Source organism: Miscanthus floridulus, chromosome 8 (assembly GCF_019320115.1).
Source record: "Miscanthus floridulus cultivar M001 chromosome 8, ASM1932011v1, whole genome shotgun sequence".
Taxonomy (NCBI): Eukaryota; Viridiplantae; Streptophyta; class Magnoliopsida; order Poales; family Poaceae; genus Miscanthus; species Miscanthus floridulus.
In genome coordinates, this window is record NC_089587.1 from 227,501,411 (window position 1) to 227,525,186 (window position 23,776).

Below are 23,776 nucleotides of genomic sequence, written 5' to 3' on the forward strand. Positions count from 1 at the left end.
TTGACTTGGGTAGAGGCAATAAAAAGAGACTTGAAAGGATAGAATATACCCAAAGACTTAGCCTTAGATAGGAGTGCTTGGAAGACAGCTATTCACGTGCCTGAACCTTGATTGCTTCTGATGGGTTTCAACTCTAGCCTACCCCAACTTGTTTGGGACTTAAAGGCTTTGTTGTTGTTGTTGTAAACATGCTGCTGTTGGATGGGTCACTGGTGAAAAAATGGTCTTCGGTCCCTCCTAGCAGCAAGCACAAGCAAAAAGATCAAAAAACAAGAAAATAGTTTGCTGAAGCTTCTCAAAAGGAAGCGAACAAGCAGACATTTCAAGTCAAATTTGGCAACAAGTTGCTCTGGAACTTTCAACTGCATTCGGAAGAAGGATTGGACAACAAAGGAAACTACAACAGACTTGGCATTTCTTCAAACACGCAAAGCACAAACAAACATTCCTATATCAAGAGAAGACATTGAAAAACTAAAATAACAAGATATTACTCACAATAAAAAAAATGAATTACACTAAAATAAGCAACAAACTAAAATGACAGCATAACACTCAATGTAAATAAAAAACAATGAAGGACTGAATAAAATAAGATGATGAAAAATTGGGAGTGGAGAAGAGCATAGTCAAATTTTTTGATAGACAGGCAATACTACAAACAGTCGACACATATGTAATTGTTCGCGCTAGCAAACAGAGTCTGAAAGATTAACTTCAATTTCCACGTAACTGTAACACTAATTTCCACTATTTTTTCCTCTAGAAGCAATCTATGAATGAACTAGAATAATTTCATTTACGCGTTGAAATACATAGCAGGCCTCAACTACGACCGTACACAGCCATGAATTCTGCAACCGGAACTTCCATTGGAAACATACAAGGGATATATTGAGAACAAGATACCATTGGAGCTGAAGCTCAACGTCAGGTTACCCATAATATCACTTGATTTCGGCACATTAATAAGCAGAGAAAATTTGAAAGCCGAATCCATGTTCACACAGATAATTGGTGAAAGTGTCAGTTAGAAATATCAAAGTAGGAGCAGCACAGCACTACAATGAACAAGTAGGGAAATCCATAAGCAAACTGCAGACTTATACAAAGCCAATTTAGCAAAGCAAATCATAGTTAAACCTGCATGTTCCTATTGAACTCGTTTCAGCGATTCAAGCAGGGTAAACTCTCCTCCACTCATTATGCCCAAAACTTGCTGGCCACCAGCGCTGACACGCTCATCCACTCCTTATGCCCAAAAGTTGCTGGCCAACAAATCCAACTCATCCACCTTCTTTTGGTACACCCTTTGACCCCTGACATCCGCGCACACACAAAATGCTGATGTACCAAAATGAATGAAATCTCAAATCAACTGAAACACAGATGATAGCACGCACCTTCAGATTTGGTAAGCGACGGAGATGACGAGAGAAGCACAATCATTATCCAACGAACACACCAGAGCCGCAGCTGGCGTCGGCAACTCCGGCTCTGCCGCCGCCGCCTCCACCTTCGCTCTGCCGTCGCGTCCATGTCCGCCTCTGCCGCCGCATCCGCGTCCACCTACGCCTCCGCCTCCGGAGACACCAGAGCCAGCGCGGGCGTTGGCACCTACGCCTCTGCTTCCGGCGCCGATGAGAAACAAGTGGACTCTCTCCCCCTCTCTGCCGAGCAATGAAGCTTGAGTAGAAAAAAAATACAAAAAAAACGCCAAAACAGACTGAAAATGGGCCGACGTAGTAAAACGAGCCCATTACGCGGACACGGACTCAAAAATAACACGAATCTCAACAAGATCACAGCCACAGAAAACTGACTGATTAAGAGACAGAATAACACCCGATGAATAGAAATTCCGTTTTTGTTTTCCGACTCTGCGTGCACCGCTGCACCTAACATTTTACCCCACACAAGCCGGAGGTGCTCCTCCGCCAGGAGCCCTGCCCACGTCTCCCGCAATTAGTTCAGCCGTCTGATCCCCTCAATTGACGGCATAGATTAGCCGTGTCAGGATTTCTTAAAATCCGAATCTGCTCCTGATGACCGGATTTCCGAGATTCCTCGTTGATTCCGTCCCACGCCGCTTCCCGTCCAAATCGGCCAGCCGACCAATATATACAGCGAATCTTGGTAGAATCCTCCTGGTCCACTCCACTCCCTTCCACACTCTCCTCGTCCCCTCCGTCCTCAGCTCCGTTTCCGCACCTCCTATCCGCCCGCGTCTTTCGTCGCCGTTCGCCGGGATTGTGCCGCCGTCTCTGTCATCCCCCTCTGTTTCCGTTGTCCGCCAGAGCCGCTGTGTTGGAGTTTTGGCCTGCCGCCGTTGCCGGAGTGGTGGTGCGTCAAGGGATAGCTGCAACAGTGCGAAAGCTAACCCTAGCAGCATCGCCGCCGCCGCCGCCGTTGCGCCGCACCTCGCCGCCAGTTCCAAGAACTCTCAGGTTATGCCTCGCATTTTTCTTTTCCGTCCGATTGGTCCTCGCTGCTCCTTGCTTGCCTCCTTTTAGATCTAAATGATGCCTTGCTCCAATCGTCGATTGGTTGACAGATCCGAGCGCTTCTCTGTTCCTGTCGTCGTGGTTCAGTGCAGTTTTCTGGGCCAGGTTTAACCGTGTTGGGAGTGCGGGGGAGGGGTGCTCAGCGTTGGCTCCCCCCTCCCCCGCCCTGCCGTCGGCGCAGTCACTTTGGTGGTTCAGGCGGCTGCTCTGCTCTCCGTCGCTTTATTCCGGCTTCGTTGGTTTCCAGGTTAAATCCTTTTCTGTTTATCTCCGTGGCAACTGCCATTGCTTCCTTTTCAGTTTTTATTTTGAGTAGAAGTCTGGGTGATGCCTTTACCTGTTCTTGGCTTCCTTACCAGACCCTGTTGCCTAAACTGTTGCTGCCTCCTTACCAGACCCTGTTGCTTTAGATGTTGCTGCCATTTCGTTGCGGGGAGCCTGCTCTACACATTCGCCGATACTGACGGCGTCGTCTTAGTATGCCCACGTGTGTGCTCATACTACTACTTAGTTTCGTTCATAGTGTTACATGCTGTATTATCCACATTGGCGGTGTCGCTAATGCTGTGAGCTTCTTTTTGTTGCCCATGTTATAGTGACACCTGCATCTGTTCAGAGTTCCGTTGACACAGCCTATTGCCTAGGCTCGTCCTTCCATTTCGTTGCTGGGAGTCTGCTCTACAAGTTCGCCACCTCTGACACCGTCGTGTTAGTCTGCTCAGGTGTGTGCTCATGTTACTAATTAGTTTCGTTCACAGTGTTACATGCTATATTATCCACAATGGCAGTCTCGCTAATGCAGTACTTCTCTTTTTCCTGTCCATGTTGTGCATTCTGGTCATAGCTGCCTAAAACCAAAAAAAAATAGCTGAATTTAATTTAGCTAAATCTAATTTAGCTGGATTTTGCTTTAATTGTTGCAGCCTGGTATGTAAACACTAATGTTAGCATGATTCCTTGCAGCACTGCTCCATAAAAAGTATGATGCTCCCTCAGAATAGTGGTGCTCCACTTTTATTAGTGCAGTTCTTTTATATATAATGGTATTATAGTGAGGCTTGCTCCTTTTATAAAAAACGGAGTCGGGGTTATACATGCATTTGGATTTGTTCAAATAGAATAGCAGGGGTCAGTGAGGGTTAAAGGTTTAAATATGGTCACTGATACTTAGTGCTTAGCGAAGCGCAGTACAACTTCCTCTATTAAGTGTCTCTAAGAATTAAGTTCGCTTAATTTAGTTACATTAAGCCTCAGACCAAAGCATTGCAAAAAAAAGGCAAATAAGCTGGTAGTACTTGCTGTATCAAATGCGTTTTTGCCGTCCTCTCTTGACAGATTTGCTGCATCATTACGTTACCGTTTTCTCCATGCGTTACTAATTATTTCCTCATGGCCTGTAGTCAATCCTCGTGATAGGACAGAGAAGATTGCTTTAACATCACCAACAGGAAAAGAATGCTACAACTATTGTTTCCTCACATATTCCAAAGATAGTTACATCCCAACAAATCATGTTGCCCGCCGCAAAGGAACTTGACTTCAAACTTCCTCAGTTCTAGGCAGAAGTGATCAAGGTTTGTCCTCAATCTCTATATATCTCCATCTAACCAAACAAAAAAAACACATTCAGAGCAACTTTAGCAGATTCTAATATCACAATTGGTTCAGTTATGAAGGCAGTGCAAACAAACCTGACTTGATACTAACTCAGTTCTAGACAAAAAAAAATCAAGGGTGGTTTTGAATCTCATGTCTTTTCAGGGCTCATATGTCTTCTGTTGTGGGAATAAGATCGCTTTGGGGTGCTCTTGGACATGATGTATTCCATTTGTGTAACATTACTGTCTCAAGTAAGAAAAAAATAGACTCTTCCTCTTTATATTTTGTTAACTGATACAAATGCTCATTGTTCTTAGGGATTGCAGTACCCAGTGTAGTCTGCAGCGGGCTTGGTTGGGATTTGTGCAGCTAACAAGTTTAGGGATTTCGGGCAGTGAAATACGAGCAATATACTTTGCTATTCTCCTGGTTTGTTTAGCCACCCTGCCAATGCCTTTTCATGTCTGTCTTGCATCAGTCAGTTTGTCTGTACGGCAACGTCGCCGTAATTTTTTCCATCGTTGGATCTTGCAATCCGATGGCTTAGCTTGCTCCCGCGAGATTCTACCGAATCAGCTTCTGCTTTTTACTATACAGCTTCTACCCGCTCTCTCTTCCGCAAGAATCAACTTACTCTTGCTTCTTGTCAGAATCTGGGCAAACGAATATATACTTAGCTTCCCTTCTCTTCCAATGTCTAGATACTTCTTTGCCCCTGCCGATCCATCCGTAAAAAAAATAAAAAAAAACCGCTCCTCCCTCTCTTCTCCCTCATTCTCCGACGCCCACAGGGGCGACGACGACGGCGCCGGGCGCCAGCACCGCGCCGCGGCCTCCCTCCCTCCCTCCTCCTCCTCCTCCTCCTCATCCGTGTCCTCCTCCTGTCTCCCCTTCCCTCCCGAGACGGTGGCGGGCGCGTGACGCCGGCGCTTGCCTGCAGGCGGCGTGCTGGCGCGGTTGGAGCCCGGCGGCTCCCTTCCTCCCCCCATCCTCTGCGAGGACTCCTCAATGCCTCCTCAGATCGGTCCCATGCACTCTCCTGTGCCCGACAAAACCCTAGGGTTTTGTCTGTACGGCCAGACGGCATTCAGGCGCCGCGCAACCTCCTCGGCGTCCTGTTCTTCATCGCGCCCTTCGCCGACGACGAGTATCCAGGTACGCCGGCCCCTTCGCTTCCCTTCCTGCTGCGCGAAACTGAAAGGATCTAGGATGTCGCCTAGAGGGGGGTGAATAGGCGTTTCTGAAAAATCAACACCTTTAAAAGCGGAAACGATTAGTAATAGGAGTTTCCAAAATGGAAACTCCAAATCAAAGTAATACAACCCCTCACAAGTTAGCCACAAAGTATATAAAAGATACTAGATAAACCTAGGGAGCCAAACAACGGCAACCAAAGAGTTGAATCAAAATGCACTAGTCTGTTAATGTCGGAAGTCCCGACGTTTGGGTCAGAACTTCCGACGTGTCGGAAGTCCCGACGATTGGGTCAGAACTTCCGACGTGTCAGAAGTCCCAACAGTTTGAGTCAGAACTTCCAACGCAAACTGTCAGCACTTCCGACCCCTGCGGGAAATGAACTACAAGTGCTAAAATGAACTTTGCGATGCCGATAACTTACAAACCCACTTCCTAGTGGTAAGGTAAGGTGTTGGGTCACTCTCTTGACGTCGATAAGCCACCAATCCGTAGATCGAGTCCCAAACCCTAAGAAATAGCTAGAGAGAGGGAGACAACCAAATACAAGTAATTTCGAGCAAATCACAACAACAAGCACGCGGGAGACAAGAATTTATCCCGAGGTTCGGTAGCCCCACAAAGGAGTTCCTACGTCCTCGTTGTTGAGGTGACCACTTAGGTCGGAGTCTCTTCCACCTCCTTGCCTCACTCAAGGATACCACAAAGGTCACTTGAGTTTCTTCACTAGAAAACAAGGGTAATACAAACTTCCCAAGGCTCTTCCACAAGATGGAAGCTCTTGGGCGACGCCTAGCCGGCTAGGGGAAAATCCCCAAGAGTAACAAATGCAAATCAAACCGGCTTGACGAAGAAATCAAGTGCTCAAGCTTGCTCCAAGTGTTTTTCTCACTCAATCCACTCTCCAATCACTCAAACCCTTTGGGAATCGAAGTTGGAAGTAAGGGAGTGAAGAGAGGGGAGCCTAGAATGCTTGGGGGCTGTTTGGCCGAGGGTTTGTCGCAATGAAATGAGTGGGCAACGGTTAGAAGTGAGGAGAGGGGTATTTATACCCCAAGTGAAAATCAAACCGTTCAGATCTACGTCGGAAGTTCCGACGCAGATCTCGGGACTTCCGACGTATGAAGAAAACACTGTTCACAACAGGTCAGAAGTCCGTGTGTGCAAGTCAGTGTCGGAACTTCTGACAAACGTCGGGACTTCCGACGGTCATCACTTCCGACGTACGTCGGGACTTCCGACGGTCATCACTTCCGACGTACGTCGGGACTTCCGACGGGCACAGTTAAACAAACAGCCAACACCGCTGAGGCCGGGACTTCTGACTGTCGGGACTTCCGACACACGTCGGGACTTCCGACTGTCGGGAGTTCCGACACACGTTGGGACTTCCGACATCCACAGTCACCGCGCAGGCTGTGACTGAGAGTCAGCACTTCCGGCAAGAGTCATGACTTCCGACTGTCGGGAGTTCCGGCTTACGTCGGGACTTCCGACACCGACAGTCACAGAAAATTATTCTATGTGCTCGTGAAGTGCTAGAGTGTCTCATTATTGATTTAGTTATTATGCTTGAGCACTCTATCTTCCTCAGACCACCTAAACTTGCATCCCTCTTAATAGTACGGCATTCCTATTAACTCAAATTTAAAAGTATAAGGAAATTAAACCTTTTGAGTTGATCTCTTTGAACCGAAGCCGTGTTTTCCAATCTTCATCAAGTGAGGGTGCCAATCATGTTGATATTGATCTTTTCACTTGAGCATAGCCATCTTGAGCACGTGACTTGATTCCATTCATCAAATATGAATAACTCCAAATGCATCAAGTCACTTCCAACGCTTTGTCTAATATAGGTTTGATCCTCCACATCAATATGACTATCGCAGCTTGATTAGTACCTCAACTAAATGCAAGTACTTCCTTCTTCACCCTAGCTAGGTTCTTCGGCCGCCAAGCCGTCGCTTGCCCTTCACCCTTGCTTAGTACCTCAAAGCCTTTCCTTGCTATCTTCACCATCTCAAGCCATCAAGTCACATCTTGTGTTGAATCATCCATTCATTTGTATTGTTGTCTTTTTCTTTTCAATTTAGCAAGCTTCAAATATGAGACCATTCCATATGCAATCCCTCATGTCTCATTAATTAACTTTTATCGTGCTTGCTTTCACATAGATCATTGAAATCCCACAATAAATAAGCCTTCACATGAATTCCATTTGCATTGTTGTCTTATGCTTGAACTAGATTGTTTATACAACAATACATCATTCTTGGCTTTATACAATTTCATCAAGTATCTGTGAGATAATCAATTTCCTGTCTACACTTAGCAAACATGGTTAGTCCTTTAATCACGTTGTCATTCAATCATCCAAAACCCACTAAAGGGCTAGATGCACTTTCAATCTCCCCCTTTTTGGTGATTGATGACAACCTTGATTAAAGCTTACAAAATGATATAAACATTTAAACTTTTGGGTTCAATGATTTATGAGAGGCTCCCCCTTAATATGTGCTTATGATTAGAATTCACAAACTGACCTCAAATGTCAATTGCACATATTAAAACAAATAGGAGACTCCCCCTAAATCATTGCATCCGTGGGGTGCATGTGTGTGTGACAAAGAGAAACTGTGATGCATATGATAAGATATATCACACAAGAATAAATATAAAGACATCACATCAAATATTTTCATTCTAGCATGCATAGTCCTTATGAAAATAAATATAACACATGTAATTCACACATAGCACTCATCACAAAGATTTCTCAAGTCATATCTCTCCCCTTGTCATAGCTACTCTCCCTTTCATAGCTAGACACAAGGTTGCATTCCTGAAGCTTTAAACATATCTCTCCCCCTTAAGCTTTCATCTCTCTCTCCTCCTTAAGATTTAATCATATCTCTCCCCCTTTGTCATCTATCGCCAAAAAGGGTCACACAAAGCATAAAGGGTGCTTAAGGTACAAACTTTGTACTAATCTCTCCCTCTTTGTATTAACCTCTCCCCCTTTGTCATCTTAAAGAGGTTGTACTTGACACTTGTTTGCAATTTAAAATAGATCAAGTACATGGGTTTACTAGCTCATGAACAAACTCATACACTAACCACTAGATTATATAACCATTCAAGCAACAGTGGTAGTCTATGAATCAAAAAAAAAAAAATTCATTTGTAATGCATGATCCTATAAGCATGTACTATATGCACTAACCGCATACTAGTAAGGGATGAAAAATGATCATGCACAATACAATGATACCTTTGCTATATTGGAGAGGAAGATAGTCATATAGATTTCAATTCATTTCTCCAATAGCACCATGAAGTCCAATTATAAGCTTGGTGAAGACCAATAGATACCAATTCTTTAAATTCCTATTCTTCACCCTTATGAATTGAGAATCACTAATGATCAAGTGCACTCTTCTTGTTGTGGTTGGCTTGCTTCTTCTTTGATCATTGCTTGCTTGAGAGAACTAAAAGATGCACCACTTGTAATACCACTTGAAATTTCATGACTTGTTCTCTTTTGGGTGTTGCTTGCTTTCTAGACCAATCTCTTGATTTTCTTGAACCAAGTACCTCAAATGTCCCTTTAGATTACCACTTCGATTTTAGCCATCCAAGCCTAGGGCGAAGTGACCTCTCTCCAAAGAACCATCCTTGATACCCACTTGAAATAACTTGATCCACTTGAAAGATTTTGTTTGATTGATCCATATTGTTGGACTTAATTTGATGAACAACTTTGAATCCTTCTTTAAGTCCTTTTCTTTCTACTTGTTTAAGTCCTTTTGTTTCTATCAAAAGATCTCCTATTATCACTAGAACTTAAACTCCATCTTCATCTTGATCTTGGTCTTGATCTCTAGCTTGAGTACCAAATGTGTACCAGATACACTTCTTCAAACAAATTGTCTTGTACTCATCATTTGTCATGCTTCTATCTCAAACCAAAACCAAAACATAGGTACCTCAATCACTTATAGATATGATTCTAATTTGAGGACCTTTGAATCTAAGTGACTTTTGATCAATCCAATAATTGTCACTTTCCTGGCAGATTCTGTACTCTTCAAAGAATAAATCATATCTCCCAAAGTACATATCCAAAAACCACGAAATTTGATGAAGATGTGACACACTAAGTCTTCTAGTAGCTGTAAAAATTTGAGCTTCTTTTGACTTCTATATTGCTACCTAGATTTCACATCTTTCCACACTGCTACATGCTGAAAACTGCTGCACTATAGCTGACAAGATCTACTCCAAATTCAAAGTATCACTTATCCCAAATCTCATGAAATTTGCACAGCAACTAATACCATAAGTGTAGAGCATGCAGACCAAATTTCAAGCCAATACAAATAGATTTGATTACTCAAACATGTCTATGATCACTGCTAGCTCAGATTTTCAATATTGGACAGATTTCAATAATTGAGCCATTTTTCTCCAAATTGAACCAAACTTGAAATCAACTTGTTTGAATACTCTCACAAGACATATGTCCATTCAAACCACTTACTAGAAGAAATCTTATGAACATATTCAATCAAACCAACTTCAAACTTGATTACTTAAGCATTTAATCCATTCAAACATCTCATAGCAAGCAACATATGCATATATATCCAATTCAATTAACTCATATGCACCCAAATAAACTTTGATCAACAAGAGATATACCTTGATAGCTTATGATCATCTTTGCAAGCTTCAACTCCACTTATTTGCATGCCTTCAAATATATCAATAAATTCCCACAACTTGAATATGACACTTGTATGTTGATAGCATATGGACTTCACTCAATTTTGACTTGGCATTGGGATAGAATTGCACTAGGCTTCAATACTTGACTCAACATAAGATGAACAATAATAATTCCATTGAATCAAGTCTCCAATGCCATGGTACCTACAAACGATCATCCACTTTTCGATGGTACCCAAACTAGTTTGGGTCCTCTCATGTTAGACGCAACATACTTAGGAATAGCCTTAGTATGAATAGTAGAATTTTTTTTTTTTTTTTTTGCAATACTAACCAATAAGGTACCATAACAAACCTTCCTAGGCATAATATTTGCATCAATTGAAATAGGCTTAGGATTCTCATTTAGGGGACATGAATTAGCCAAGAATTGATTTTCTCTTTTTCGAATATTTGGCAAATTTATGATTTTTAAAACTTGAGAGAGATTTTAGTGGGACATAGGGATATTTATAGACTTGAGAGAACCATGTCACATGTGATTAGGCAAATAATCAACCAAGGGTAGCAACAATCACAATATGACATGACTAGGTCACAAAGACCCAAAAACCATATGATTTTCAAAAACCACACCACCTACACATGCTAGTTAGGGATTTTGTAAAACATCTATCCTATATCACACAAATGCACACACTAGCATATAAAGGGCCTTAGATGCACTTACAATGCACGTATGTAACTACATACCTTTGCCTTGAGCCCACAATATCACCATTGAGATAATACATGGCATGACAACATCATGTTGACCTCACTTGTCAAATAATCATACCATATATGAAATCAATTTTCATCCAAAGGACTACAAATAATACTAGATAAATTTGTTAGTCCACAATATCACCACTGAGATAATACATGGCATTACAACATCATGTTGACCTCACTTGTCAAATAATCATACCATATATGAAATCAATTTTCATCTAAAGGACTACAAATAATGCTAGATAAATTTATTAGTCCACAATGGTGCAAAATAGAAACTGAGCTCCCCCTAAATAAGTACCACAAGTATTTTGAATGACTTTCAACAAGCACTTTATTCTTTTAAGAATTTGGGAGTCAAATTTCTATTTTGACCAACACAAAGTGATTTGCCATATTTAAAATTCGTTGAGACATACTCACAACCCACTTAGGTTTGATAGATCACAAGCTTCTGAGCAAATTAAGGATATATGAAATCATATGGATCAAACCTCAATTGCATCCCAATTAGTGCTCTGGTTCCTACCATACCGGACACGTCCGGTAGACATACCGGACACGTCCGGTAGGTGCAGGACAGAAACAATTGAAGCGCTGCTTGTGATTCTTCGTTTTAGCTCTAGTACTTCTTGTATGCCTGCATCTGAACAAATGCATTGCTCTACTAGAGAGCCATTAAAAGCATCACATGGCAAACATGATAATTATTAAATGAAACTAATTAGCCACTTCCAATTATTTCACAAATATGCTTATTTGTGAGCCATTGAGCACTAAACACAAAGTGGCTATCCTATAAGGTTTTTAGGTACTTGTTATTAATGGTAGAGATGAAGTAAATGATATGGTCATTGATTTATCTTCGGGTCAACCATATATGAGATTATGATAAGAATTGATTGATAGATTGAGTGAATATTGTCAAATTGTTTGCTCAACCACCCCGAAGCTTTCATCTCACCACCAAGTACCTACATTATCAACCTAAGCACATTTTGGTACCCAACTCTTGTTGGGTCCTTTTGGGTTAGTCAACAAGTGCTTAGGCACCCAAATGGCCTTAGTACTAGTTTGTGGTGAACACATCACCTTGCTAGTGCTAACTCCATTTGAGGTCTTCCTAAGCATATTATTATAAACAAATGTGTTCGGCTTAGGGACGTTACCTTTTGGGCAATCATAGCTTAGATGCCCCTTTCTTCCACAAGCATAGCATATGCGACCTTTGTTTGCTCTATGCTTGTTTTGCTTGTATGGACATCCATCAACCTTGTGGCCCATCTCATTGCATCCATAGCATCTTCTTGTTGCAACTTGGGCTTCCTTTCTTGACTCTTGATATATAGGGCATTTCTTGGTAGGATGCCCCAATTTCTTGCTCATGAGACAAGCGCTTTGTCCATCACTCTTCACTTGCTTGGCCTCCTTGATTGAAACCTTTTGAGTGGCGGCTTCAACCTTGTCGGCCCAATTCTTATGTGGACACGTAGCCCACTCATGTCCATACAATCCACAACCATAGCACATCCTTTTTTCATATTTCTTGCTCTTGGTTGTGTTGGCCTTGCTTGAAATGTGATTCTTTTGTTGGGTTTTGGAGGAAGCAAGGTTTGAACCCTTCTCAAGCTTCTTCACCATGTTATCACGGTTATCTTGAGAAGGTTGTGCTTTCTCCTTACCCTTCAATCGAATCACATCTTTCTTTAATCTTTTCACCTCTTCTTTGAGCTCTATGTTTTCTATAAATTTTTGCTCAATCGAAGATTGGCTTGCTTGAGAAGCACACTCATTAGCACAAGAAATATTCAATTGAGATTGTGTACAAGTGAGTGTGTGAGTGGGAGGTTGAGATGATTTTACCGTTGTAATCACAACCTCATGAGCCACCTCAAGCATGATGCTTGATTCTACTAATTCTTCATGAGAGCACTTGAGATGAACATAGTTTGCTTGTAGCACATTATATTTGCTTGAGAGTTCATCTAATTTTGCCTTGAGCTCAAGGTTTTCCTTCTCTAGTTGTGAAACACTAGAAGAGGAGTTAGTAACTAAAGCATGCTCAATTGATAATTTTTCATACCTCTCATTTATGGCCTTTAGCTCTTGCAATTTGGAGATGAGAAACTTTTCTTGATTTTGAAGTGATTGCTCTTGTTTCTCATTCTCTTCCTCTAGCTCATCATTCTTCTCAACTAGCTTCATGAGAATGAGCTTGTCTTTGTTGCTTAGATGATCAAGAGTGTAGCTATCTTCAATTTCAACATCACTCTCTTCTTGATCATCTACTCGTGCTATCTCCTTGGCTTGATCTTTCTTGCTAGCCTTCTTCCTGCTTTTCTTGGCCATGAGACACAAGTGATGAGTATCATGAGATACTGAGGTTGACTCATCACTTGGCCGCCACCGGGTTTGAGCCTCATCATCACGGACTGTCTGCTGTCCGGTTGCCTCGGCTTGCACCTCTTGCTCCGGCTCGGCGCTCTTGAGGTCTTGTGAGGCTTCTTCGCTGCATGAAGACATAATGGACATATTTTCCATTGACTCGACCTCAAGTGCATCATCGCATTTGGATTTTCCATATAACTCAACGAGTTTGGTCCAAATGAGATGAGCACTCTCCGGAGGTTGTTGTCCATTGAATATTGCCTCATCTTGAACCTCTGCACTCAATGTACTCAAAATGATATTAATAGCATGAGCATTGAGTTGCACGCATATCTCTTCCTCTTTTGATAAATTCTTATAGTTGCTCCAATCAACTATAGGAAGAGGTATGCTTGCAAACACAATATGCTCAACAAGAGGACTAATATCTCTAAAAGCATTGAGTACATGAATTGACCAAGGTAGAAAGTTTGAACCATCATTTTGGAGAAGCATTGGCTCCAACTCGATAGGCGTCGACATCCTTTTCTCACGGCGGTGAAGCTTTAGGTGAGAACCTCGCTCTGATACCAATTGAAAGGATCTAGGATGTCGCCTAGAGGGGGGTGAATAGGCGTTTCTGAAAAATCAACACCTTTAAAAGCGGAAACGATTAGTAATAGGAGTTTCCAAAATGGAAACTCCAAATCAAAGTAATACAACCCCTCACAAGTTAGCCACAAAGTATATAAAAGATACTAGATAAACCTAGGGAGCCAAACAACGGCAACCAAAGAGTTGAATCAAAATGCACTAGTCTGTTAATGTCGGAAGTCCCGACGTTTGGGTCAGAACTTCCGACGTGTCGGAAGTCCCGACGATTGGGTCAGAACTTCCGACGTGTCAGAAGTCCCAACAGTTTGAGTCAGAACTTCCAACGCAAACTGTCAGCACTTCCGACCCCTGCGGGAAATGAACTACAAGTGCTAAAATGAACTTTGCGATGCCGATAACTTACAAACCCACTTCCTAGTGGTAAGGTAAGGTGTTGGGTCACTCTCTTGACGTCGATAAGCCACCAATCCGTAGATCGAGTCCCAAACCCTAAGAAATAGCTAGAGAGAGGGAGACAACCAAATACAAGTAATTTCGAGCAAATCACAACAACAAGCACGCGGGAGACAAGAATTTATCCCGAGGTTCGGTAGCCCCACAAAGGAGTTCCTACGTCCTCGTTGTTGAGGTGACCACTTAGGTCGGAGTCTCTTCCACCTCCTTGCCTCACTCAAGGATACCACAAAGGTCACTTGAGTTTCTTCACTAGAAAACAAGGGTAATACAAACTTCCCAAGGCTCTTCCACAAGATGGAAGCTCTTGGGCGACGCCTAGCCGGCTAGGGGAAAATCCCCAAGAGTAACAAATGCAAATCAAACCGGCTTGACGAAGAAATCAAGTGCTCAAGCTTGCTCCAAGTGTTTTTCTCACTCAATCCACTCTCCAATCACTCAAACCCTTTGGGAATCGAAGTTGGAAGTAAGGGAGTGAAGAGAGGGGAGCCTAGAATGCTTGGGGGCTGTTTGGCCGAGGGTTTGTCGCAATGAAATGAGTGGGCAACGGTTAGAAGTGAGGAGAGGGGTATTTATACCCCAAGTGAAAATCAAACCGTTCAGATCTACGTCGGAAGTTCCGACGCAGATCTCGGGACTTCCGACGTATGAAGAAAACACTGTTCACAACAGGTCAGAAGTCCGTGTGTGCAAGTCAGTGTCGGAACTTCTGACAAACGTCGGGACTTCCGACGGTCATCACTTCCGACGTACGTCGGGACTTCCGACGGTCATCACTTCCGACGTACGTCGGGACTTCCGACGGGCACAGTTAAACAAACAGCCAACACCGCTGAGGCCGGGACTTCTGACTGTCGGGACTTCCGACACACGTCGGGACTTCCGACTGTCGGGAGTTCCGACACACGTTGGGACTTCCGACATCCACAGTCACCGCGCAGGCTGTGACTGAGAGTCAGCACTTCCGGCAAGAGTCATGACTTCCGACTGTCGGGAGTTCCGGCTTACGTCGGGACTTCCGACACCGACAGTCACAGAAAATTATTCTATGTGCTCGTGAAGTGCTAGAGTGTCTCATTATTGATTTAGTTATTATGCTTGAGCACTCTATCTTCCTCAGACCACCTAAACTTGCATCCCTCTTAATAGTACGGCATTCCTATTAACTCAAATTTAAAAGTATAAGGAAATTAAACCTTTTGAGTTGATCTCTTTGAACCGAAGCCGTGTTTTCCAATCTTCATCAAGTGAGGGTGCCAATCATGTTGATATTGATCTTTTCACTTGAGCATAGCCATCTTGAGCACGTGACTTGATTCCATTCATCAAATATGAATAACTCCAAATGCATCAAGTCACTTCCAACGCTTTGTCTAATATAGGTTTGATCCTCCACATCAATATGACTATCGCAGCTTGATTAGTACCTCAACTAAATGCAAGTACTTCCTTCTTCACCCTAGCTAGGTTCTTCGGCCGCCAAGCCGTCGCTTGCCCTTCACCCTTGCTTAGTACCTCAAAGCCTTTCCTTGCTATCTTCACCATCTCAAGCCATCAAGTCACATCTTGTGTTGAATCATCCATTCATTTGTATTGTTGTCTTTTTCTTTTCAATTTAGCAAGCTTCAAATATGAGACCATTCCATATGCAATCCCTCATGTCTCATTAATTAACTTTTATCGTGCTTGCTTTCACATAGATCATTGAAATCCCACAATAAATAAGCCTTCACATGAATTCCATTTGCATTGTTGTCTTATGCTTAAACTAGATTGTTTATACAACAATACATCAATTCTTGGCTTTATACAATTTCATCAAGTATCTGTGAGATAATCAATTTCCTGTCTACACTTAGCAAACGGGTTAGTCCTTTAATCACGTTGTCATTCAATCATCCAAAACCCACTAAAGGGCTAGATGCACTTTCAGAAACCGACCACCCAAACCCTGAACTTCTCTAATTTTTGGATAAGGCAGCTTAGCGCAGAAATTGCATCATACATGCTCAGCGACTCTTCAATGGCCTTATCTCTCCAGGTACTAACCAATTCGAGCTCTTTGTTCACAAATATTCAGAGTTCATCTGCAGTATAGATGTGAGCCATTTATGTTTTTGATGATTCAATGAAGCACTATGCTATGGGCTGGTTCTTTGAGATCATGGTTCTGCATATTTTGTTGTTTGTAGCATAAGAATGGGACAATAGTTGCTTGCGTGTTTGATAAAATGCACACCACGGTTCACATAGCTCCAAGTATTAAGTGCCTGTTTAATTTGGACAGCTTCCAAAAGAAGTCGGTAAACAATTTGTCTGCCACCAAATTTTCTAGTGTACTCTATAGCAGCGAACAGTTTCGTATGAAGAATGAAAACCTATAGCATGTGTTTCTAGCATGATTGGTTGGCCATGAGGATATCTATTAATTAGAATGGACCTGCCATTTTTCCATTCAGGTTGGAACAAGCATGATTACAAGTGGATGCGAAACTGCTGAGAGTAATTGATAAATTTCGTAGCAGCAGCTGGGAACCCCATGGGGCACAAATCTTGGTCATGCGTTGGTCAAAACAAAGGCTGCAAAGAAGGAGCAGGAATACCTACTTACAGCAGCGACGGATTATGCGTAAGTAAAGGTATACAAGCAGCAGCATCTGTTAATGATTTTGAGGCCCTCCTCATCTTTTGCAATAGATATATAGGCTTCATTGAAAATTTTGAATTAACTCTTTCCTGATTTTCCATAGTCATGGGTTTCAATCTAAGATGTCCCAAATTATTGCTAACTGCACAGAACGATGGCCTCATACTACCGTCCCTCATGATGAAATGTCTTCCTTGCTCAATTTGCTCTGAATAGCTATTGGATCTCAAAAATTGAAACCTGAATTTTTCATAATGTTTCAAGGTTTGTGCCTGATCTTGTGATCACCCTACCTGATATACATATCTCTATTCTTGTAGTTAAGTGCAGTTGTCTCGTCTATATTTTACTTTGGAGTGTGTTTGCAGATAAACTAAATTAACAAGCCATCTGTCTCATTCTTTGTTATTAGTGTTTATGTTGTTGCGAGCATTTTTCTGCTATGGTAATTTGTATCAAAGAGGGATTAGAAGAACTGTGTGTGAGAAGCCATAGTCGTATTGGTGTCTAATTAGACATCAACCTGGTTTAGATTCTTAAATATTTACAGAAACCAGTGGGAAGTGCATTAACTGAGATAGCTTACAGTTTGCATGTAGTTTGGCGACTATTCAGGTCAGCGTGTAGTGATCTCCAGAAGGTTCAGATGTGTGTACAGAAAGGAATTTTGGGTTGGGTGTCCGTTACAGATCAGATGTAAGTTTAGTTCCATATATCCCACGTAAATTCTCAGATTCCAGTCTGACCCTGTATTGCGGACTTGGGTTTCCTTTTATTTTAATTCCAAATTATAAGTTTAGTTCCATATATCCCAGCTAGATTCTCAGATTCCAGTCTGACCCTGTCTTGCAGACTCGGGTTTCCTTCTATTTTAAGTCCAAATTCATCTCTTCCATAGATGTTTTTCCCTGTTACCTTGGAAAATTACATTTGAATAAATAAGCCAACACACCTTTTGTTTCTGTGAACAAATAATATTGTTACTGCAAAACTACATTTGAATAGATGTTTCATGGGCTGTGATAATATTGCTATGTTTCTGTAAGAAAAAAAAAAGAGGCCATGGTTGACGCTTTTTAGTTTCCATTTTGATGGGCGATTCCCTTTTCTGTTGGCTGCTTGGCTTTACTGCAGTTACCTCATTGCTTGGCATAATGCAGGTTTCCTCTCTGCATTGCAGGTAAACATCTTAACCCCCAAACTTCTTGCGACTCAGCTGAGCAGCACATTGCAAGGTATGTTGTGGAGATTAATTTGTTATCATTACTACTATATTGTTTGCCGCTTCCATCTTGTGCTCCTAAACTCATGTTGATGGCTCTGGGGTTCCTAATTCATGCCCCATGCTATATTATAGTAACTTAAAGTGGGTCTACACAGCTTATTCCATTCCTTCTGCTCTATCAGATATCAAAAACTATTAAAAATATATATTTTTCTGGGAAGAAGACTCAATGTCTATATCCTCATGCCACCTTTACCTGTTAATTGGTTGTTTCAACTGACAAATATTTAGTGAGCACACATTTACAGTTAATAATTGAATGTCCGGTTTACTCCCGGTCTTCCATCTTTTCATGTTCCCTTGATAATTTTTGGGTTTTACTTACTATTTTGCAAGCTGTGCTTTTGTGAAAAAGCACCGGTCATTCTTGTGGTGCAAGTACGTTTCCATTTAAAAGCTTAGCCAACTTGGTTTTCAGGTAAGTCAGCTGCTCCACATGGAACCGCCTCAGCCTGTCTCTACTGAATCAGCTTTTTGACATACTTTTGGCTTGGCCTAAACATCGTGCATTCTTTACTCAGATTTACTAATGCTTTCACACTGTGTTCTCATTTGAAAGGCATGACAGATGAAAAAGAGCTTTCTAGAGTGCTTGATCACAAATTAATTTGGATCTGTGCTATTCAATGTCGGTTTTCCCTAACTGTACTTCTCATTTCCCTATTGCTATGCAGAATATGATCTTGATAAGTGGAGCTACCTTCCTCTCTATGGATTTGCCTGAGCTCCAACGTCAACCTTGGTTACCTAGCTGGTCTACTTTCGGTGCGCTATCTTCGAGACTAAAAATAATGCTTACAAGGTACTACACTAGTGCTAGATGTACACTGTAGTTTTATTCGTAGTTTCCTCTCAGTTTTCTACTTTAGCTTTTCACCTTGCAGCATGTAGCAGGCGCTCAAATGAGCTTTTATTTATGCTGCCCGTACCAAAATTGACTTTGACCAAGCTTGGTTTGATGATCTCAGTAGCCACCTGTGACCGACATTGTGGATAGCCTCAACGCCTCATCCAACGCTTTGAAGACTGTAAACTAAAGGTTATTGTAGTTATGCACAAGATGTAGAATTTGTTCTAAGTCGAAAAAGAATGTAGCCATGCTCTGAGTAGCTTATGTATGTTCTGTTTTCTCTGATGTAACATGTGTTTATGTCAATCTAATATATATCATTGTAATGTGCCACCACCAAATATTATGTCTTCGAGTCACATCTATTCTTTGTCATATGGATATCGAGATTATTCCATTTATCAAATAGTCAAAAAAAATACCAGGTGTAAAACCACGTTATTTAGCTACTTGACAACAGAGTTCACACGCTTTCACGCTTTCCAGAACGGGCGCGTCCCTTATACTAATGGACCAATGAACCTAAGACTGGTACCAGCAATAACATATAAGATATGTTGGTACATATGTTTATTCTCGCATGTCTACCATTACTTCACCACGGGCGCACGAATAAGCACGCAACGATACTAGTTACTTGACAATTTGGGCCTGAGACGGGGATTCTGAGGCTCTGAGCTATTGCATATCCACATTAGGCAATTGGGCCGGCCCAATACGGCACCTAGCAGCCAGTAGCAGCCTAGCACTGTTCGTCTGTTCCGTTCCGTTTCTTGTTCTTTTCCTTTCTTGCTGCTGCTTCTTCCCCTGACCTCTCCTGTAGTCCTGTTCTTCTGCAGCAGCTAGCAAGGCAAACTCCTGGTTTAGTTCAAAAAAAATTTAAGTTCACCTATCACAGTGAATGTTTGGATACATGCATAGAGCATTAAATACAGATGAAAAAAAATTAATTGTACAATTTAGTTATAGATCACGAGACAAATCTTTTAAATGTAATTAGCTTATGATTGGACACTAATTACCAAGAAGCTGTTTAGTTCCCAAAATTTTACTAAATTTTTCAAGATTCTCCGTCACATCGAATCTTTGGACGCATAAAGTATTAAATATAAATAAAAAATAAAACTAATTACACAGTTTAGACGAAATGCACGAGATAAATCTTTTAAGCCTAATTAAACTATGATTGGACATTAATTACCAAATAACAACGAAAGTGCTACAGTACTATTTTCTAAAAAAAAAATCGCCGGCTAAACACAACCCAAATACTAACGAAAGTGCTGTGATAGCGACTAACGAAAGTGCTGTGATAGCGAAAGCTACAAAATTTCGCGAACTAAACACGCAATCCGATCCGCCGCCTAGTGTGTCTTTTCTTCAGATTTTTTTTTAATATTATAAGAGCCAAATGTTGGCCTTGTCTCCGTAATTTGCGTCGAAAAAAAAAACGACGGAAAAAAACGCCGCAGCCGTGGTCAAAAGCACGGTAAAAAAAAATCGCTCGAGAATAAAATTTCTCTTCTTCCCACGCCGGCTCCCCTCGACCGCCCCACCCCCCCCCCCCCCCCCCCCCCCCCCCCCCCCCCCCCGTCTCGCTCAAGCGAACTGCCGTCCGTGCACGACGCCCACCTCCCAGCTCGTCTGGCTCCCTCGCCATCTCACTCCGTCGCCGGACGACGTCGCCAAGCCGCCGCTGCCGGACGGGACGCCCTTGCACCTGCGACCTCGCCAAGCCGCCGCCGCCGTGGGACGGGCCGTGACCCCAGCGCCGCCACCGTGGGACGGGCCTGCAACCCCAGCGCCCTCCGTCGGCGGACGACGTCGCGAAGCCGCCGCTGCCGGACGCGACGCCCCTGGGCCTGCGAGGCTGCGACCTCGCCAAGCTGTCGCTGCTCCGTGCCTCTGTCACGCCAGGAGCTCACGAGCCGAGATCGCCGTCGCCGCCGCCGCCGCGCGCCAGGCGCTCGGGGCTTCGTCGGCCCCTTCGTCAGGTCCTCGTCGGCCAACCAACAAGTATGCCCACCCCTCGCCCCTTTATGCGTTGTGAATTTGTATTCGGACCTGATCTAATTTGTATGCGTTGTGAATTTGTATTCGGACCTGATCTATTTGTATCGGCCAACCAACAGAGGTTAACTCCACCCATAATCAGAGTTTAGGTAACTCAGATGGAAATGAACCCAAACATGAAAGTCCAGCGTTCTTTTAGATTGAGCTCTGATCCTCTTCTTCTTTATGTGAAAAACTTACACAAACTTGAAAAAAAAATTGCAGTACAGAATTCAGGAATAGAGTTACCTGGGATTCTAGATAATCTCATTACGCCGCCATCACCAGTCTCTGAATATGTAAAGCTCACGCCATCACTGTAGGATTCATGAAACACAAAAAAAATACAGGAGTAAATGGTGCCTCTCTTTTTCTCTGACAATAAGGAGGCAGTGGTTTAGTTTAGAAAAATGTTTTGTTAAACCTAAGTATTACGACAAACATAAAATACGGAAAGAAGGGCCATACTTTCATCTTTGTCAAGCTCAATTTAAAACCAGTTTCAGCACACCCTGGAGCTCGCCCTCGCGCTCTGCAACGGCGGACCGCAACTTCTTCAACTAAATCCTCGCTCATTGCTGCCACCAGGTGTGCCAACCCCTTCCCATACCAACCCTAACTTAAGATAATTGGCTATTTGTACTCCGATCTGATCTAATTACATGTGTGTAGTGTGTACATGTATTATGCCTGTTAACGTCGATCCCTTCAAAAGATTATAATTCGTTCAGTGCACTGTTTCGCATCCGGCAATAAGTAGGTTATATATAGCATATGGGTAGCAGAAAGACAAAACTGAACCAAAGCAAAGTTCAGAGTCATAACTGATTGCCTAGATGGTGCAGCAAATCCATTCATCTAATAAGTCCTAGCTGGCCTAATAATTACCGGACATGCACTCCACCAATGGAGTTAAATTGCCTTACAATGGTTCACTGTCTTCTGTAACTATTTGAGGTGCATTGTTGGAATTCGGCTTAGTAAACAAATGAAATAGGCACCCATGTATATAGTCATATTCAGGTTGAAAGTGACTCCTATTGAGAGTTATGTTCGGTTCCTTGGCACTGTCAAAATTCAGAACAAAGAATTTCATGTTTATAGGTATTCTTTGCAAACAAATTGGATTAGTGGAGATTCATAACTTGGTTGGAAGCGCTGAGAACTAGGAATCTGACTGTAGTTTGAGCATTTGTGTTGCATGAGCAGAAGGGAATACAACTGGAATAGGTGTTCCCCCATGATCAGGTAAGATTAAAAGCGTGTCATATATTTTTACGAAGCAGTAATCATGTGTGTCCATTCAGTGTACTTAGACTGGAACTGGATGATCTGATGAAAGTTGGATTATTGACTGAAACCTTTTGTGGCAGTCGGCAATAGCAATGGCGGATCCCGACCGCGGCGGCGGCATCTACGGCGCCAGGCCTATGTTCCTGCTCTTCAGCCTGTGCTCATCCCTGCCGCACTGTTCATCGGGATGGCCGTGACGGGGTTCCTCACGTCGGTCGCGCGGGGGCCGGTGGCGAAGCTAGAGCAAATTCGAGGGGGTGCATCTGCCTCGTGGGAGCATAAACATATGTCCTAGGGGTGTATATATGGTGATATTTTACCCAACTCTACTGTTTTTATATTTTTTTTGGGTGCATTTGCACCCACAGTCTCTAATGTAGCTTCGCCCCTGGCTGGGGCTTGGGACGGCACGGCAGGCGTTCCAGCTCACCCTAGACTATGTGGTGGAAGCGCGCAACAGGATCGCGGAGGCCGCGGCGCACGCGGGCCACAAGACCCAGCAGACCGGGCAGGCCATCCACATCTAGAGCAGGGCACAGGACGCCGCGCGGGCGGCGGCGCCAGGGGTGGCTCCGGCGCTGGCGCTGGGCTGATAGGGCACCGGAACAGGTGCGGGATGCTCATCATGCGCGCGCTCATAGGTGTTAAAGCGTGAATGTAAATGGACAAGATTTGGTAGAACTATCCACTTTCATTGATCTCTGAAATATATTTATACAAGTGAAGGGGTGTCACGAAGGGACACGACTGTTCCCAAAGGACATGCCATTTGGAGTAAAACTAACTGTCTAATCCTATCCACTAATCTTGTAATTGATGGATGAGATCACTTCGTGAATAGGTGTCTGTTCATGGCGTCGTTGATGAGATCACTGAAGGGGTGTCTGTTGAGAGACACCGTTTCATAACACTCCCCCTTGATCGAATCTTCCTTGAGATCAATGCAGCTGTAAGCTGAAATTCCTCGAAAAACTCTATAGAAAAAATCTGAGGAATATATGATATGCCATAAAAACTCCTTTAAACCTTATTGGAAAATAAGGAGAAAATAGCATATTTATTTGTGATTTAAGTAAACCACTATGTCATTGGTATCCCATTAAAAACCCAGTGGGAAAAAAATATTGGAGATACGACATAAAGATAACTCCCCCAAAAACCTTTTCAGAAAAATATGAGGAGCAATGTAAAGTGATATGTCGCTAAAACTCCTGTAAAAATCCAGTGGGAAAATTAGGAGAAAATATGACGATATATTATTGGTATTGCCTCTTGGATAACTCGCATGAAAAACCTTTTCAGGGAAAAACCATGGATGAGTTGTGAGGGCAATATGTGTCTTTGATATTTCCTACAAAAACCCCGGTGGGGAAAATGGGAAATATGACACATGCTTATGTTAATATTACCTCATT

General features: G+C 42.7%; 1 protein-coding gene and 2 long non-coding RNA genes across 4 annotated transcripts; 2 read left to right on the top strand and 1 right to left on the bottom strand.

The window, feature by feature from the left end:
* Nucleotides 1–980: 980 nt before the first annotated feature.
* LOC136475250 (uncharacterized) lies at nucleotides 981–1,685 on the bottom strand. Its single transcript, XR_010763130.1, has 2 exons — nucleotides 1,404–1,685; nucleotides 981–1,319 (listed from the first exon to the last, which is right to left on the bottom strand). It is a non-coding gene; the product is annotated as an uncharacterized lncRNA (long non-coding RNA).
* A 360-nt stretch (nucleotides 1,686–2,045) lies between these two features.
* LOC136470757 (uncharacterized) lies at nucleotides 2,046–19,342 on the top strand. Its single transcript, XM_066468493.1, has 12 exons — nucleotides 2,046–2,447; nucleotides 2,555–2,751; nucleotides 2,900–2,991; nucleotides 3,101–3,226; nucleotides 3,905–4,078; nucleotides 4,266–4,354; nucleotides 4,421–5,258; nucleotides 16,216–16,275; nucleotides 16,694–17,145; nucleotides 17,470–17,577; nucleotides 18,062–18,968; nucleotides 19,135–19,342. The coding sequence occupies exons 1-5, from the start codon at nucleotides 2,046–2,048 to the stop codon at nucleotides 4,039–4,041; spliced, it is 954 nt and encodes a 317-aa protein (XP_066324590.1). The 3' UTR covers nucleotides 4,042–4,078; nucleotides 4,266–4,354; nucleotides 4,421–5,258; nucleotides 16,216–16,275; nucleotides 16,694–17,145; nucleotides 17,470–17,577; nucleotides 18,062–18,968; nucleotides 19,135–19,342.
* A 1,731-nt stretch (nucleotides 19,343–21,073) lies between these two features.
* Nucleotides 21,074–23,204, top strand: LOC136475251 (uncharacterized). Of its 2 annotated transcripts, none has more exons than XR_010763132.1 (3): nucleotides 21,074–22,316; nucleotides 22,442–22,669; nucleotides 22,778–23,201. It is a non-coding gene; the product is annotated as an uncharacterized lncRNA (long non-coding RNA). The 2 variants fall into 2 exon arrangements; XR_010763131.1 differs by having other exon boundaries at nucleotides 21,520–21,656; nucleotides 22,173–22,316; nucleotides 22,442–23,204.
* The last annotated feature ends 572 nt before the right edge of the window (nucleotides 23,205–23,776 follow it).